This window comes from Anolis sagrei, chromosome 1 (genome assembly GCF_037176765.1).
Source record: "Anolis sagrei isolate rAnoSag1 chromosome 1, rAnoSag1.mat, whole genome shotgun sequence".
Lineage (NCBI taxonomy): Eukaryota > Metazoa > Chordata > Lepidosauria > Squamata > Dactyloidae > Anolis > Anolis sagrei.
The window spans coordinates 194,254,440-194,273,683 of record NC_090021.1 but is presented as its reverse complement, the minus strand read 5'-3'; the positions used below and the strand labels follow the sequence as shown (position 1 = coordinate 194,273,683).

General features: G+C 39.7%; 1 protein-coding gene across 2 annotated transcripts in view; it reads left to right on the top strand.

Moving 5' to 3' along the window:
- The window catches only part of GAD1 (glutamate decarboxylase 1), a 64,291-nt gene that overhangs the window by 37,366 nt on the left and 7,681 nt on the right, over nucleotides 1–19,244 (top strand). For both annotated transcript variants that reach the window (XM_067471599.1, XM_067471603.1), the window contains exons 7-13: nucleotides 9,562–9,674; nucleotides 11,247–11,362; nucleotides 13,722–13,801; nucleotides 13,982–14,036; nucleotides 16,621–16,737; nucleotides 17,299–17,363; nucleotides 19,132–19,210. In XM_067471599.1, coding sequence (XP_067327700.1) covers nucleotides 9,562–9,674; nucleotides 11,247–11,362; nucleotides 13,722–13,801; nucleotides 13,982–14,036; nucleotides 16,621–16,737; nucleotides 17,299–17,363; nucleotides 19,132–19,210 — 625 coding nt within the window. The remainder of the gene's footprint in view (nucleotides 1–9,561; nucleotides 9,675–11,246; nucleotides 11,363–13,721; nucleotides 13,802–13,981; nucleotides 14,037–16,620; nucleotides 16,738–17,298; nucleotides 17,364–19,131; nucleotides 19,211–19,244) is intronic.

Below are 19,244 nucleotides of genomic sequence, written 5' to 3'. Positions count from 1 at the left end.
ACGGCTTTTCGCTTTATTAACATTGTGTAACTTATTATTGTTGTTTTCATGTGATCTGCTTTGTTGTCGAATGCTTTGTTTTGTTTATTTTGAATTGTTTTAGTTTATTGTTTTATTTTATGGCATTGAATGTTTGCCTTTTATGTTGTGAATCATTCAGAGTCCTCAAGGAGAGATAGGGCGAGATAGAAATACAGTTTTACTTACTGTGTGGAAGGGCCCTTGGAGATGGGAGGAGGAAAAGGAGGGGGCTGATCTCTCAACTTTGGGCTCTTCCACACAGCCCAATATCCCAGAATATCTAGGCAGAAAATCCTACAATATCTGCTTTGAACTGGGATATCGGAGTCCACACTCAGATAATGTGGAGTTTTCTGCCTTGATATTTTGGAATATAGAGGGCTGTGTGGAAGGACCCTCAATCACACTAGTGAATGAATCCACTTTAAATCCAGTTCCTGCCTCCTGCAGAATTCTGGGGTTTGTAGTTTAATGATGCTGTTAAAGGCTCATTCCTAAACTACAAACCCCAGAATTCTGCAGGAGGCAGAAACCGGATTTAAAGTCGATTCATTCTTTAGTGTGATGAGACCATCATCACACTATACTCACGTGGAGGCTTTTCCAATGACAAAAGTAAGTGCCACCCTCCCCCCTTTCCCATGCAGCAGAGCGTGGGGAAAGTGGGATGTTGTCACTTGCCTATTTGCACAGCTGGGACAGTTCCATATTAGAACTGGCGCAACTGTTCACACACACACTGAAGTGTGGGGCTGCAGCTTTTGCTGACATAAGGAAAATTGGGTACACTGGTTTTGCTTCATGTTCATGCCTGGACATCACCTGGATGTCCAGGGGTGATTTCTGGTTCACTCTGGAGTATGTGGCCGATGTAGACAGGTCCTTTGCCAAGATTTAACTGAAGGAATCTTTGAAAATCCTACATATAGGCCATATTTAGATGTCACTATAAACTGAAGTAGTGGGGGAAACCCTAGTTTCCAGAGAAGAGCAAAACGACAATGCACCAGCAGGAGCCCCACACTGTGTGTGAACAATTGTACCAATTCTAATATAGAACTGGCTACTTGAGTCTAATGTCCTATACTTCAGTGTGTGTGTGTGTAAACAGGCTGCAGACTTGTGCAGTATGGGATTCTTGGCAGTTTCAGATTATGTGTCACTCTGCTGTTTTAACTACTGGTTGTGAATGAAGGAAGCTTTAGCCCAAAACATCTGGAAGAGTGCTAGGGGAGGAGAATCTGATAGGTGTATCAATGCAGTAAGGGAAGTTTATTTCTTCAGTTAGTTGCACTTCTCTTTGATTTTACTTTCAATATAGTTTCAGTGGGGTGTAAATAGCTTTCTGCTGCAGCTTTAATTCAGGAGCAACTTTCTATCAGATTCCTATAGCAATTCTTGGTTCTCCAACAGAACAAGGCCATGCATACATTAAAATTTCACTACATGAAAATGTACAGGATCAATTAGATGATATGGAGTAGTTCTTGCCGGCACTGAATGGATAGAGCAGTTGACTGTCTGCTTGTTATCTGTAATTGGTAATTAGAAAATCATCCTTTTTAATTACTCCTGACAGGTATTGATTGTGTGGTATTGTATAATTGTTGCCCTTGGAGAGTCTAAGCAGGATACAGTCACATAAATAATTGGTTTGGTGCATTTTTTTAAATGCAAGTTCAATATTTCTAATTATCTTTGCGAGCAGCCTCTGAAGTTTGTTGTACCATTTTCATAGCTCTAGTTCTTGCAACAACTGTGTATTCAAATAGAAACATCATGCCCATGAGCTTAAAACCTAATCTAGTATTTTCTGGCACTTACTATGTTAGAGACTGGGAATTTATGGTGACAGGCCCAGAAGGCAAGGGAGGAAATGAGATTCCGATGAGGTTTTCCAACAAGGCTTTATTTCAAGTTGATCAACATGAGATGAACAGCCTCTTGACCATCCTGGTCAAAGAACAAAGACCATTTACCCCTTTGTGCGTACTTAACAATGGTTTTATATCAAACTTGTAAAAACAACACGTAAGCAACTTCTGATTGGTTGTTCTGTTTCTACCATTACAGCATATTCATGTTTCTGTTGAATGTGCGACCCTGAGCTGTAATTTTACCTATCTGTAAGCTTGCTTATCCAAGGCAGAAAGAATTTCGTGGGAGTAGATCTGCTTGTGTCTGAGCACAGGCAATTATTTTTTCCTATCAGCAGCAGCCCTTGGCAAGCAAAAGCTCTCTCAATAGACAGGGATTCTGGGTCTCAGTAGACAGGGATTCTGGGACTTGTAATAACTGGAAATTTATTTTTCTTAATCACGTTCCTATATTCCCTCCTCTTCTTGTTGCTAAGCGAAGCCTTTGAAGCGAGCGTTGCAATCAGTAGTATAAACAATATCATTGTCCTTTGTCATAGCTATCTCTGACACTGTCTCTATCTTTGTTCTATTTTTTCATGTGAACCTGGCAGTGTCAACATTTGCATGTATAGGGTTCTATGCAGGGATATCATATTTTTAGCAGTTATTGAATCTATAAGGCTTTGAGTTATCAAGCCTTCTTTTTCATCAAAGTAAAACAGCACAAGAATATCAATAGCATTATGACAATTACAATTTGAGACATAACCAAACTTTTAACCATTGTAAGTCTGGAAACCATGATGTGTATATCTTGGAAACATATTTTCATTTTGCAACAAAATGCATAGACACCCTTCTCTGTTTAGGTGGTCTATTGTCAATCTGTGTTGCATCTGGGTGTCTTTTATCATATAGTTTATCAATTTCTCTAGTTGTGCTGAAATGTGCCAGTTAGTGTTATTTTAATATATGGGAACAAGATTGCACCAATTCTTTGTGATTCAGTGAAGTATGCATTGTCAGTGTCATTGTTATGTGTCACTTTGTGCCCCTTGAACTCAGGCCCATCCAAATGGTTTTGTCCTATGTCTCAAGCGGCTGTTGTATCAAAGACTCTCAATCTGGAAGAAATCAGGGATTAAGTTGTACATGTGCCATTTCAGACTGGGGCAGTATCTTTCCTTCTTGCCCAACTTCTGTAAATCCAGTAGAATCCTGGCCCAATCTTGCCAGTGTCTTTATATGTATGTTGCAATGTAATGCGGAATCATCTGCACATGTCAAATTCTGTTTAGTGGTATCGGTCTGTGTCTTGTATATCTGACAGGAGTACAGTGATGTCACGTCTATGGTATTGTCCCAATTGGACATGGGGCACGGTCATAGTGAGATGTCTTTTCTGTCAGTGAGGTTTGGGCTGAGCTAAGTGGTGCACAAGGGCGTACAAAGGTATAAGGGGGTGAAGACCTCCCCTTTTTCAAATTGAATTAACTGGGATCATCTGTCTGATCAGTTGTCTGTTGTATGGTTATGGTATTTAGAAGTGAGCTGTTTGTTCGTATCATACCCAACAGACCTGCGCATGCAATCCTTTTGCAATGCAATTTACCAATTGGTGGAGGGTATCCTTCTCCCATTTTGTTGTAATGGGGTGTGGCATCAGGCTGTGAATGACATCACCTCTGTTTCTTTCTAAAACACAGTTGTAAACACTTGACTGAAACAGTATAAACAAATGAAAGCTTATCAAGCTAGCAATCAGAACTAAATGGTAACAATAACCACTTTAACGATTTAGCAATAGAAATCATTCAACTTGAGAAAGGATATCAAGTCCAGGTCTTGCTGTCTGGCCCAAATGTGGCCATGCACATATGTGAAATCCAGTTTTTATTATCAGGACCAAACGTGGCCACACTCATGTGTATCCAACCTTTATGTCTTTTTAGTCTCCTGTATAAAGGCAATCTGAATCAAACTGGGAATGTGTTCCCCTTCTTGATTGAAGAAATGAGTCTATTAAATTCCAGGTAAAATGAAGAAAGTCCAAAAAGTCTCTGTATCCAGCAAAGTATCTAGTCTCTAAAGTCAATCTCTGTGTAAAGAAAGTCTATAAAATAAAGTCACCATATCTCACGTCTTTAGCTTTAGCCTATCCAGCAGGTGGTGCTTTGGATAGGCTCCTGTATTTTGGACTCCCATTAGGCTTCCCAGCTGGCTATGATGCCTTTTGGATATCCAATTTAGGATCCGGGTCTCATACCAGGAGCTCAAGAGCTGAAAAAGATAAATAGAAAGATAGTGAGAGGAAAAGGGGGAGGGGATACTGATTACCCATCTGTTGAAGTCTTTTTGGCCAGTTCTGTCGTCAGCTCCATCAACATCCTTCGCTTCTATATCCATTGGCGGGCCTCTACGATCTCCCACTCCGAAGTCCTCTCGACCAATCTTCATCCTTTTTAAACAATTCTCCACGGTTTTCCCCACGATTTATCTCACGGTTCCTCTCCACGATTTATCTCATAGTTCCTCCATCCATCTGCTGTAAGCAATCCTTTATCATTCCATCTTCGACTTGCTTTTCCAACTTCAACCTGCTTTTTTTTTAACTAAATAAACAGTTTAACCTTTTTGCTGGCAATGTCTCTCAAATCTGGCAAAAAAAAAAAAAACCAAAAACCTTCTTGGCCCTTTGTAAGGCATTGTCTTTTAAATCTGGCAACTCCAGGGCAAACTGCCCTGTCTTTCTGGTTCAATGTCCCATTTCAGAATTAATTCTTTCAGTAACTTTGTAGAGGGATTGGGTCAAAATAACAAAATCTGTAGAGGTATTTTGTCCTATGTTTGAAGAAAGCTGTGAAATATAGCCACCTCGGGCTAAGAACTATAATGGAGGCTGGATGGCCATCTGTCAGGGGTGATTTGAATGTAATATTCCTGCTTCTTAGCAGGGGGTTGGACTGGATGGCCCATGAGGTCTCCTCCAACTCTTTGATGTTATGATTCTATGATTCATGTCCAGGGTTATTGTATCCACATAAAGTAAATTCTGTTGTAAAAATCAATTGCTGGCTTCCTTTTGAATTAAATACCAAACCAAACAAACAAAAAACAATGTAAAGAACTCTGTTTATCAATCAGTGTCGCAATCTACCTACAGGTAAGCTGCGGCTTGGCTTTTAAAAAGGCAGTTTTGTTTTGTTTTGTTTTTTTGTTTAACTTAAAACATATTTTATCTGTTGACATCTTGAGGGAGTTTCTATGTACTCCTAACATAAAACCACAGCGGTCACCTCACTGTCATATGAAGAAGAAAAAACCCATCTTGTTATCTTGTGTCTCCAACCAAAAAACTTTGTGTTTCAAAACAATTTTAGACATGAATCCTGTGCCTCTTCTTTGTCTCAAGAGAAGTTGCAGGGAAATCCCTATTTTCTGTAAATTATTAGCTCTCACACAGTTCCTAGTGTGGCATCTTTAAATAGCTAAAAGAAAAAGTTTAAACTTTCAACATCTGAGGATGCCTGTCATTGGTGCAGGCAAATTGTCAGGAGAGAATGCTTCAGGAACATGGCCATTCAGCCTGAAAAACTTATAACAACCCAAACTTTAAACTTGGTCCACACACAGATGTAACTTTCCCCTTTCGGCACAAGCCTCAAAATGTCCCAACCTGCAAGGAGTTAATGTCCATCAGCAGTTCATAAAGGAAGGGAGGGCAAAATGAAGCATTTTCCCCTTTGAACCAGAAAGCTACAAGGAGCTCTGGTAAGCATTCATAAATTTGAACACAAAAAATCCAAAACGGTATTAGATACTTTTAAAATGTACCATTCATAACCATTTTTTTCTCTTCTGCCAGAGAATGGCAGGAGAACACCATGTTCTTTTCCAGTTATCTCTCTTCTGGCTCTGTAAAGCAGGAGCCCTCCACATAGCATCCATTTTAAAACGACTCTTAAAAAAACATTTTAAAACTCCGGCACATGATTTCACTTTCTCATGACATACAGTTGCTTTAAACATAAGAATTATTTCCATGTTCTTGAGCAAAAATAAAGTTAGAACTTCAGTTTTAAAAATGCACTCTTAAAACACGGTCAGTCCATTTCATTTGATTCCATCCTGGCTGGTACCAATCTAAGTTCTTATCTCCATAACATACTGTACATTCAGGGCATTGTAAAACATCAGTTTCTAACAGTTTTTAAACAGCCTGCTTTTAAACATTTTTAACACAGACAATGAGTTTCTATCAGTCTTCAAATGTTCATTTTGATGTGCCCTGGCCTCTTTCAGTGCTTGAAAAACTCTTTTGGCCAGTCACAACCCTTGACACAAAAACCCTTGACATCAGGTTTTTGCTTTTTTTTTTCTCCACACAGTTATTTATACAGCCCATGGGGGCAATTTTTCATGTTTTCAAAAGATACGTATTCATAATGCAAGACTCATTTTTTTTTCCATAGACACAGAACAAATCAGAATTTTAACCATTTCAGAAAATGTCACATCGCATAATATTCATTCTCCAAATTCACACACACACAGCTGGTTAGTGATTAGTGGTTAGGCCCTTTTACACATTCACACACAAAGAGAGAAACCTCGTTCACACACACACACGCACACAAACAAGTTTCCCAAGGTCAGCTCCTTTTTCCCCCCTTTGCACACAGAACAGAGAACATCAAACTTTTAAAGATCACCCGTTTTATCATTACCCAAATTTTTTACATTTTAAAAACACAGTTTTTCAAATGGCAGCATTTTGAACATAAATCAATTCCCATTGAATCAGCATTTTTGTTTCTTTCTTGTTTGAATCCTTCAAACACAATTAACATTCCATATATACCTTTCAGTTCAACATGTCTAAGTTTCTCTTGTAAAATATCCATTACATCATTTGAATGCACAAATTTCAAACTCAGTCCCGTGTCATTTAGACATACATATCTCAAGTGATCTGCCAACTTACACAAAGCTCTCTCTTTTTAGCACATAATTCCATCAAACACATTCCTATCCTTTCCTGAGTACTGGAACAACAGATTTCCATTTGAAATAACAAGAATCCAACTCCTTTTTCTCACTTTCCTTTTCACAAAACAGCGCTTCAGACATGCACAAATCTCAATCCAGTGTTGCAACACACAGACACACACAATTTATTTCTACAGTTCCCTGACACGGCAAACTGTTTAAACTTTCAAGGGGTCAGTTCCTCCCCCCTTCTCTGTCTGTTTCTCTTCTTTCTTTCTTTTTTTTTTCCCAAGGGGGCACTGCTGACTGTTCTTGGGGCACCCTCACAATCAGCTATCTGGGGGATTTCTGCCTTCCCCCCTTTGCCTCCCTCCAGCTAGCTTTTTTTCCCCAGGAACAAGGCCTTACAACCCACACACGACGGTGCTCCTCTGGAATGCCTCGTTCCTCCTTCCTCCGACCTGTCGGCAGTCTTCTTTCAAGCGTTGTTGAACCTCTTTCTCGGCAGAGATGGACGGGACACACCTGGGGGCTGCGACAAGCAGAGCCACTGGTCAGTCAGGTGGGGCCCCTTTTCTCAGCGCACTCCAGTAGCCACTGTCACCAGATGGGTGCCGTCCCTCCGGGCCTCCAAAAGCCACCTCTTGTCCTCCAGCCAATGGGCACTCACCACCCAGATCTCGGTGGAACCTCCAAAATGTTAGAGACTGGGAATTTATGGTGACAGGCCCAGAAGGCAAGGGAGGAAATGAGATTCCGATGAGGTTTTCCAACAAGGCTTTATTTCAAGTTGATCAACATGAGATGAACAGCCTCTTGACCATCCTGGTCAAAGAACAAAGACCATTTACCCCTTTGTGCGTACTTAACAATGGTTTTATATCAAACTTGTAAAAACAACACGTAAGCAACTTCTGATTGGTTGTTCTGTTTCTACCATTACAGCATATTCATGTTTCTGTTGAATGTGTGACCCTGAGCTGTAATTTTACCTATCTGTAAGCTTGCTTATCCAAGGCAGAAAGAATTTCGTGGGAGTAGATCTGCTTGTGTCTGAGCACAGGCAATTATTTTTTCCTATCAGCAGCAGCCCTTGGCAAGCAAAAGCTCTCTCAATAGACAGGGATTCTGGGTCTCAGTAGACAGGGATTCTGGGACTTGTAATAACTGGAAATTTATTTTTCTTAATCACGTTCCTATAACTATAGTATGGTTATAACTGGTGTAACAAGATAACTTAGAATCCTATGACCACTCTAAAAATAAATATATGGGAAATACATTAAATGATGTGCCTATGGGGATGTTTTCCCCAGGCAAATTGTCTAAGCTATCCTACTGAACCCTTAGAATAATTGTCCCCACATTCCAATCTTGCAAAAGTCAGCATATGCTGTGAGAGATCTTTGTAAGTCTGCGCCGTTCAAAATGGAGGATTTGTTGTTACTGTATTGTCAAAAGTTTTCATGGCTGGAACCACTGGGTTGCTGTGAATTTTGCAGGCAAAACATCAGGAGAGAATGCTTCTGGAGCATGGCCATACAGCCCGGAAAACTCACAGCAACCCTTTGTTGTTATTGTTGTTTTGATTTAATTTTGTGATGTGGTTGTGTGTTTATATTTTATATTGTGTTTTCTCTGCTGTAAGCCTCCCCAACTCCCCTCAGGGAGAGGTGGTCAAGATATAAATAAACTATATTTGTTGTTGTTGTTATTATTATATAAAATATTTTAATAATATAATTACTAAATAAAGTGAACTTTATGTAAATATTAACCTAGCTGTGCATGTTCACCTGAGCTAGCGGTGTTGGGTAGGACTGAAAGATTGGCCACACAGTATTCTTCCTGGTTGGACTCAAAGCTAGGATGAGCAAAAAAAAAAAAAAAAAAACTGGACAGGAAGACAAACAATAATTTGGCCAAAGGAACTATCACACCCAACACTACTTTCAGTCCAGCCTGCTCACAGCACTGGTCAAGATAGATAAAGTTTAATCCAAGCACCAGTATTTTATAGAAGTTCAGGCATATACAAACACAAAGTACACTTGGAACAATATGTAATACATATATGATAATCCTTATTTGAGATCTGTGTGACCAGCACATAATGTTTTTAGGACTTCTTGTTGAATAGGATGTTTCTCAGAGTCTGGCACCATATGTTGCCATAACATCAGATTGGTGTCCTTGGGCACATAATATTGTGGTTACAGCATTTCTAGCATAGCAGAAATTGTAAAGCACAGCACAACACAGGACATGTGAGATGTCAGCTATTGTCAAGATGGGGTTGATCAGACCCACTACATCAGAACAGCTGAATCTGTAATACTGTCCTTATTTTAGACCAAGGGAAGCAGTGCCAGAATATGTAGCCTCACCCCAAGGTCATACATACACTATGTTGGTTTTCCTATACATTTGTTCATACAGCACAAATATCTACAGTTTGAAGGAGAACACTCACATACAGTCATAAAGTAAATAAGGTATTCAAACATCCAGGAATCCTGCATTATTCAGTTTAGTGGGCCTTAGTCCTAGGTAGGCAGACAAACAAACGATTGCAGCCTGAATATGATAAGATTATAAAATCAAAAGAAACTTCTCAAAGTGTAAACATTTCATTACGTATGATTGCAAAATAGATATGCATGCATACATATATATATATTTGTTTCTCCAGGTTTACGTATGAAATTGCACCTGTTTTTGTCCTCATGGAGCAGATAACACTTCGAAAAATGAGGGAAATTATTGGATGGACAGATAAAGATGGAGATGGAATCTTTTCACCTGGTAAGCTCCATTCCTAATGCTCGTTCTAAATTCCAGATACCTACAATGAACACTTATATGGGCTGTAGTAGACCTGTACACATCTTTATTTTATTTTTTTAAAGGTGGGGAGGGAATTTCCAGATATTGACTATCTGTTTTGATAAATGGCCCATACATCCTTTAAATAGTGAATCTGTCACTAAGGCAAAATGGCTAATCGTGTGCTCTAGACACAATTTTAGTTCAGTTAGCTAACCTAAAAACCAACAGCAAGAAATGAGCTAGCCAAGCAACTCCCCCGAAAACAGCTTCTGGTAACAAACTCACAGTTGGAAACAGTATTTCAGAGACACATTCATAAATATTAATACATGGAACATAATAGTATTTATTCAGCAAACCAAACCCTATGAACTCAATAAAAGTGCTTTTGATCACAGAGACAATGAAGTATGGCACTCAGTTATTTGGGTGATAATGATTACGATCTTGACTTGCTCATTCATAAGAAACAGGGAAGATAAAATTATAGCATTTCATACAGTGGCATCAAGTGTATTAACTCTACAGTGTAGTGTAGATGCCCCCTAGGGCATGTTAAAACTTGCTAATACACACACATACCTATTTTTCAGAAGCAGAAGTGGATTTCTGGTCACTTCTGGAGCTTTTCCTCCCAATTTTGCAGTAATTTTTGGCAATCCATGTAGTACCTGGAAGGTTACAGGAGCAGGAAATGGGCTTCTGGGTGTGCCACAAATGGCCATTTTTATTCTTCAGGAAAGAAGAATCTCTGTTGTGCCCCCCCCCCCCCCCCCCCAGTAATAGAGTTGGTTAATGAAAAACAATTTTGGCTGAGTAGTTTGTTTCTAAGCTGCCTACCAAGGAATGTGTGCATGAGTCCCCTGTGCTGCTCATGGCAAAGGATTCTGCTGTTCCGAGTGTTGTAAGGCTAATGGACAATGCTGCCTGCCCTTTCTGTTGCCCTGTATGATCCTGAGCATCCCTCCTCAGATACCTTACAGTACAATCCTTGGGTTCGATATTGACCCAAGGTTTCACTTACCCATACTCCAAAAAATATTTCTCCTGGAAGTGTTGGTGGTCTTCCAGTGCTATAGTTTCAGCCAATATATTGTCAAAATATGTTGATTATGGTTATCACAGCTTCGGGTATTCACGGGGGTCTTGGAATGCATCCCCTGCTGATATGGGGCTTGTACTGCACACAAAGAAGCCCTTTCTTGAGTTGCAAAGAAAGGTTGGTTCTGGTAAATAATCTGTGTCATGGGGGATCTTACCATTACTTGAGAACTTGTGATAACTTCTGAGAAGCCTTATTTGTCAAAACACAACTTGATAATCACTATACGGTATTAAATATACTTTCTCTGTTAGAAAAGGCAGTAAGTCTTTGAGAAATCAGAATTCATAAGCCTATCATTAAACTTGTTAGACCGTGCATCAATTATTAATTCTTTCATGCCCAGTTGAACGGCATGCAAGTGATGCTTTTGTACTTTAGCTCCTAACATCAGGCTTTTCCCGCTTTCTTTTCTAATGCTTTATTATAATGTACTCTTGTTACAGGTGGTGCTATATCCAATATGTATAGCATCATGGCTGCCCGCTACAAACATTTCCCAGAAGTCAAAACCAAAGGCATGTCTGCAGTGCCTAAACTGGTCCTCTTTACCTCAGAACATGTGAGCTTAATCAGCTTAATTATAATTAACTATAATTGCTATAATTACTGGGGGAGGGAAAAGGAAAATGCTTTTCCATCACCATTAGCCCAGTTCTGGAGAGACCTGACTTTATTTTGCACATGAAATGTGGGCTTTTGGGAGGCTAAAATGTCCCAGAAAAATCTCTATCGACTGGTGATTTCTGGCAGATTTCTGTCCTTTAAGATGGCTGGCAGAACATTAGATCAGCATGCAGCATCCTGCAACCACCCTTCCTGTTTAAAGAGGGGTTCTGTGGATTGGGGTGGAGAGCAAAGGAAGCCCATTCGGGCATGCCATTTCCACCATTAGCATTTTTGGGGAGAATGGCTGTCACAACCGATCACAGTGTGGAAGCTGCTTTACATGTCTCACCGTGACAACTGTCTCATTGGGACAAACTCCTTATGTGCAGTAGCTTGCCATTCAAGTGGGAGATGTTCTTCAGCCAGGTGCCATTTCGGACTGCAGCAGAGTGGGATGAAGAGATGGCAGGGAAGACAAGATCCCCAGTAGAATTAGAAGATATGTTCAAAATTAAATAGCAAACAGGGAAAATAAGAACACTATATGTGCTTTAAGTTTCTAGAGTTTGGAAAGTTGCCTTTTGGACTACAGTTCCCAGAAGGATTCATGTACAAACCTATCCCAGGCTAGCAACTCAACACTATTTAGTTACTTTGGTCTATAAATCCTATCATGGCCTCCAGCATGGCTAATGGTGAAGCATGAGGGGAGTTATAATCCCAAACATCTGCAGGACATCTGGTTGGTGATAGCCAACCTTTGCATGTGAGGTCTTTGTGCATTGGTTGTCCTAACACAGATGTTTACACTAATTTGGGAACAGAGCCACAGGTCTGGTCCTGCAGTCCCTTCATCTGCTAATATACATAAAAGATGCATGTGAAATCCAGTGACATGACATGCCATCTGAAACATAGATGTCCTCTTCTGACGTGTAATGATTGTGTTTTGGACTTCTGCTGCCAGAAATCCCAGACAGTTTACCACCTGTTACGAATTGTGGGAGCTGAAGTCCAGAAGATCTGGAGGCACAGAGTTTGAGAAACACTGTCTTAGCCAGTCAAAATGCAAAGTACATGTAGATAGTCCTTTGTGATGAATTGTCCATGAATAGTAGTTTACCATGAGGTTAAGCCAACAACACCATTCATCTGCAAGCCAGATTTTTGGTAGCCTTGGTGCAGTGGAAGCTGTGAGGCAAATGGTAGAAGCATTGAATGAATCTCCATATGGAGATACCTGCAATGGCTGATTCTCAGGTGGGCAAGTTGACATTGTGTGGGCTACTATATATTATTGGATGGCAGGTCTCAGGAGCAATGCCTTTCCTAACAAATAGCAATGGGGCTACAGTCAAATAACACCTGGAGGTTTACACAACAGTTTCTACCCGACTTAGGGCTAATTCACTTGGTCTGCATGATTCAGAACAATACATCAGATTTGCAGTGATGTAAGGAAAATTCTCCAGTCTTTGTGGCATCCACACTGTCATTTTCGTGAAGTAAATAAATACATCTTGTTAGGTTGGGCCTCAGATAGGCATGGCTCTCTTCACCAAACCACCTCTAATTATCCCTGCCTTCTGCTATTCCCCCTTTAAAAGCAATGAAAGAAAAAAAAACCCCTATATTCCTTCAATTCTGGGACACACTTTTCCCTATACTAACATCTCTAAAAAATGGTGCGTCTTGGAACTACAGATGTATCATATGTATTTTTGTGGTTGGTGATGGTACTGAAATGAGAGTGCATCTTACAATTGATGGCATCTTACAATGTAAATACAGTGATACAATGAGGAAATAATGTCTCTCTGAATATATGCATTTCCTTTTTTATAAAGGGAACCCTGCACTCACCATTGTGGAAAGTAGTCTGAAATCACAGTCCAAAAACGTTTGAGGGCTCTTTCTTGTTATTGTTATTGTTCCTGAGATCTTTTGAGCTTCCAGATTGTGATATGTCTATAGTCTTTCCTATGTCAATAGCTTATTTCTGTACACTGCTCATGGCTATACTCTAGTGTCACTTTCACCAGCACATTCAACTATAACTGCACATAAACAGTTGGTTAGTGTGTGGACTGGAAATATGTGTTACATAAACAGATTTTAAATGTTCTCACAGAAAGGGGTTTTACATATTTTTGGTATTAGCAGCCTTTACTCTGAGTACTACACCAGCACTTAGCAGGAAGTTAATCCCCTCCTGACAGCCATTGGTATTACATAGCTAAATGAATTAAATATTTGCCATTTACTTGTTTGTTGAACACATCTTTAGTATGTTTTTGTTGCTGTTGTTGCAGAGTCATTACTCAATAAAAAAAGCTGGAGCTGCACTTGGTTTTGGAACTGAAAATGTGATTTTGATAAAGTGTAATGAAAGGTAAGCTATTACACTCATACTCACATGGTTAATTTGCTTTCTCATGTTTAGATGTAGAACAAGATATGAATGTTTTACGGACAAGAGTAGTTAACTAATGATGACAGATGTTCAATTTAGTTCAGTCTTATTAATTTATTTTTAAACATCTTTGAGTTTTGCATTTCACTTTGATTGCAGGGGGAAAATAATACCAGCTGATTTGGAAGCCAAGATTCTGGATGCTAAACAAAAGGTAACCTTGTTTTGTAATTGCTATTTTTGTTGTTTAGATAGATATCAATACAATTTATTACTTACAGTTCAATTTAGATAACATATTAAAGTATATAAATGTATATATATTAATATGGAGCGAATGCCCGCCCATGGCCAGAACTGAGCACAACCTCCAAGACGCCGAAGATGAGAAAGCCTATATATACCTATGTCCAGTTGCCTGTCTTGTCAGTGTTTAGCGGCATTGAATGCTTGCTTTATATGTGTTCTGTGATCAACCCTGAGTCCCCTTTGGGGTGAGGAGGGCAGAATATAAATACAATAAATAAATAAATAAATAATATTTAAGCTATTTATGTTGTTTTAATTGTTTCTGCTTATCCATTAAAAAAAATCATAACTTATGCTCTTCATGAGATTGCCCACTCTCTGAAACCAGTATGGTTGTCTGGATTTTATAAACAGAATCTTACCTTTTAGCTTTGTCTCCTAATTTGTACATTGCCTAGCATTTTAGGTTGATTCACTTAATTATTTTCACTTCACAAATAATTGTCTCTTTTTGAAATCCACATTGAGGCCACATCGAACCTCTCCCAGAAAACAAGACACACATAAGAATTTGATTTGTTATAATTTGCCTTCAAGTCAACGCTGATTGACTCATGACAACCCTATCATAGAGTTGTCATGAATAATTATTAATTATTCAGAGTGGGTTTGCCATTACCTTCCTTTGAGGCTGAGACGATGTAATTTGCCCAAAGTCACTGTTCTGCCTTCTGTACTTACTAAAGTGAATTGGAAGGTGATATGACTCAAGGGACAGATCGGAGGCTGTATTTCATGAATTAAGATGTTTATTGATAGACAAACTGAACTTCCTTTCCCCTGGTTGCCACTGTAGAAAACGTTTAAGCTTACGCAATTCTGTTCTTTGATCTTCTTTGTTACTGATGGTTATTATAAAGTCCCAATATGACTACTGTTACTTTACTATCCTGTATATGACTCTGATGTGACTTTATATTCACACAGTTCTGATGTGATGTGTTGTTTTACTATGCTAAATGTTTAAAAGCAATGTGATGTGTGCTTGCAAGCTGCTGATAAATGTGAGAGAAATAACGTTGAACACAGTTAAAGCTATCCACTACATGGCTGCCAGCCTCCTTCCAGTAGACTCAAATCAAGGAAAAGCTTTATGAGAACTACCACTCCTCTTGGTGTCCCCACAACAACAGCAAAGGTATCCCTCTGGGCAGCTAAACCAGGAAATCCCAACTGGATGGCCTCCCACAAGGGTCTTCCTCCAGGGGCAAACCAAGAATGGGCAACTTGGAAGTCCCTAGAATCATAGAGTTGGAAGAGACATCATGGGCCATCCAGTCCGACCCCCTTCCAAGAATCAGGAAAATTGCATTCAAAGCACCCCTGACAGATGGCCATCCAGCCTCTGTTTAAAAACTTCCAAAGAAGGAGCCTCCACCACACTCTGGGGCAGAGAGTTCCACTGCTGAATGGCTCTCACAGTCAGGAAGTTCTTCCTCATGTTCAGATGGAATCTCCTTCCTTGTAGTTTGAAGCCATTGTTCTGCGTCCTAGTCCCCAGGGCAGCAGAAAACAAGCTTGCTCCCTCCTCCCTATGAATTCCCCCTGAACAGACTCAGAAGTGGAGTGGGCAGATCAAAAGACAACATGGCAAAATGGCACTACCTAAAATAATCCCACAACTTGTGTGACTGCAGAGCAGAACAGACAACTGCGCATCTGTATGCTTGTCCACTATGCCCTGCCTCATGTACGGAGGAAGAATTGTTGGAGGCTACAGACAATGCTGTTGCTGTTGCCCATTTTTGGTCAAAAGATATTTAGCTGCCTGTGCTCCTTCTATTTTTATCAGTTTTATACGAATTTATGCAATGCTTTTGATACGAAATTAAAAAAAATCCTATGCTAAATACAACTCCTACGTGAGGTGAAGTTCTATGCACCATCTACCTTCCTCTGCTTCTTTATAATTCTAAACACTAACGAGCAAATCCTAATGGACAAATATAACTGCCATTCCAAAGCTAGCAGGAGCCAAGGCTGAGGCTCTGCCCTCCCCGCCCTGGAGCCTCTGGAGGCATGACAGGCACCCAGTGAGTTTCCATGGCTGAGTGAGGATTTGAATCCTAATCCCCAGAGTCCTACTCCAGCACTCAAACCACTACACCACGCTGGGTTTGCACTCACTGGCTTTCTACACATAGTGAACTCCATTCTCCCAACAACTCTCTGCATGGATTCTGCATAAATGCATGGTGAGATGATATCTCCCTCTATATGTTACCATTTGTTTTCTGTTTTTAGGCATATATCCACAGAACTAAACTTTCCGAATGATACTGAAGGAATGATACTGTTTATTAGAAACTGTTATATTATCATTTCCCTGTACCCTAACCCTAACCCCGCATTTCATAATGTGACCATTATGAAATGCATAACAGGAACTGACTAAAATTGGCCTCCGTTGTACTTTAAATTGGTCTGAATATCATTTTAGACATTTGTAATTTTTTTTAATAATTCCCGCCCTTGGTTTCACCTTGTAGGGATATGCGCCTCTTTATGTGAATGCGACTGCAGGCACAACCGTTTATGGGGCCTTTGATCCAATTCATGAGATAGCAGACATCTGTGAAAAATACAACCTTTGGCTCCATGTTGATGTAAGTAACGAAGACAGCAAATTCTGTATTCACTTACCTGGGGTTCTTCCACACAGCCGTATAATCCAGAATATCAAGGCAGAAAATCCCACAGTATCTGTTTTGAACTGGGTTATCAGAGTCCACATGGTCATATATTCCAGTTCAAAGCAGATAATGTGGGGTTTTATTCAGCTATATGGAAGGGGTCCTGGAAATAAGCTCCAGTGAATTTAGAGAGACTTCCTTTACAGTAGCCATGCAGACAAATGGCGCTTACTTATGAGTAACAGACATGGGTTTGTGTACTTTTATTATTTTGAAGTGGAACTATAGGTTTTAAGTGTCTCTGTTCATTCATTATTGTGTCAGGATCTAAGAAAAAGTCTCCTACCTTTTTATTTTAGCAAAAGTGAATTAACCAGCATGCATGAGCCTGCATGTGTTTATCAGATATTGAGTGCCCAAAGCATTTACGTGATTGATATCATAGGAAACTGGGGATTATAAATATTGGAAAACTGCTGAGAACTTGTTTTGTGGGGGGCTTTTTCCTTCATTTTTTTCCCTTTTTACTTTCAGGCTGCTTGGGGAGGTGGATTACTAATGTCCAGAAAGCATCGCCATAAACTCAATGGAATAGAAAGGTAATGAACCCTTTTTATTTGCATTTTCATTCATTTATGTAACTCTTTCCAGGCATGTGTGACATTTCACAAATATCTAGGAAAGCTTGGGAATCTTTAAAATGTTTGTGTGTGTGTGCATCTATATAAATAAAAATGTAATGTTCGTTAGTGGGATTAATATAACTCAAATTACTGGACGAATTGACACCACATTTGGACACAATACACCTACCAGGACAATTAGTGACCATCATTCATAAAAATACTGAAAAAACACAAAAGAAGGGACTGAAAATGTCAAAAAGCAAAAAGATGCTACAGTGCATGTGCAAAATGATTTCCCCTGGCAAACAAAACACACAGTAGCATATCCACACACTCTTCTGAACTACAGCTCTCAGCATCCCCTAGACCAGGGCCTTTAGGAGAGGAGGAAGATCCAAATGCACTGCCTCCAAGATGCAAGCTTTCTTCTCTTTGGATTTCTTTGAGAGCATCCCAATCTCTGCATATTTCCAATTTCCTATTCCTGGACTACAACTCCTAGAGAGGGGAAATATTTTTGGTGTTTAAGGAACAACACTGATAAGATGATAATGTAATGAATCATAATTAGTGTCAGATCTGTGCGGATTAGTGGGTATAGCACCTTTATTTCTGAAAGACTGAGTCTGGATCTACACTGCCTTATATTTCAGGATTTGATTCCAGATTAACTGTATTGTATGAGTCTACACAGCCAGGTAATCTGGGATAAGACAGTAAACTGGGATCAAATCTTTGGATATAAAGCAGTGTAGAACCAGCCCACGCTTCTAGAAACAATTCTAACAAACCTAACAAACTTAATTGCAAATCACTGTCTCCAAATGTTTCTGAGGTGTGTGAAATCTTGTTCGGCATCCCAGTTTGGAGGTATTATGATATGAAATTATCAGACACTGTTAGCCCTGCTTCAAACATACAAAGATCATCACCTGATCTGTTATTGGGGGGCATACTATAGGGCTTTCCTTTTCAAGGAAAGCACCAACTCATTTTGTAAGCACTTATTTTCAGCACTGACAAAATGTTGGTGGTCTACATAGCATAGTTGTCCCAATTCGGCAGAGATAGTCCTGATGAATCCTCGACTTTCCCATTAATGTACTTTTTCAGCTCTGAGACACACTTCTTCTTATATAAACATGTTTAAAAATGGAATGAATCACAGGTTATCTTATGTATTTTTGTTGGTTATCTTGGCACTGAAATTAGGGCACCTCTTGCAATTAAAGCGATACAGTACTTTTAAAATGGCCCATTTTCTCTTTCCTCCTCCCACTTTCCCATTTATCCTCAGCTTATTTCCCCTGGAGCAGACTGAGTTCAAAGAACAAAAATAGTTTGTACTCAACTAAGCTTACTGGAAAACTTGCCTTTTCCAGTAAGCTTAGGCAAATGCAAACTGTACCCCAGACCTTGCCAAACTTCAGCCCTCCAGGTGTTTTGGACTTCAACTCTCACAATCCTAACAGCCTAGCAGCTGTTAGGAATTGTGGGAACTGAAGTCCAAAACATCTGGAGGGCCAAAGTTTGCTCATGCCTGCTGTAGCCTTTTCTAGCTTCCTTATTTATACCTTTGGCCTTCTTCACTACACTCCGATGCTGCTTGGCTTCACATGTCCTGTTTTTCACCTGCTAGGTAGGGCTCTAGTACTTATGTCCACAGTGACCTGGTTCAAGATCAGGCATGACTGTATTGCTTATACACCATTTCTTCTAAGCGTATTCACTTCTTTTGCAGAGCCAACTCAGTCACATGGAATCCACACAAGATGATGGGAGTGTTGTTACAATGTTCTGCTATTCTTCTTCGGGAAAAGGTTTGGTTGGATATTGCATTTTCTGTTTTGAGTG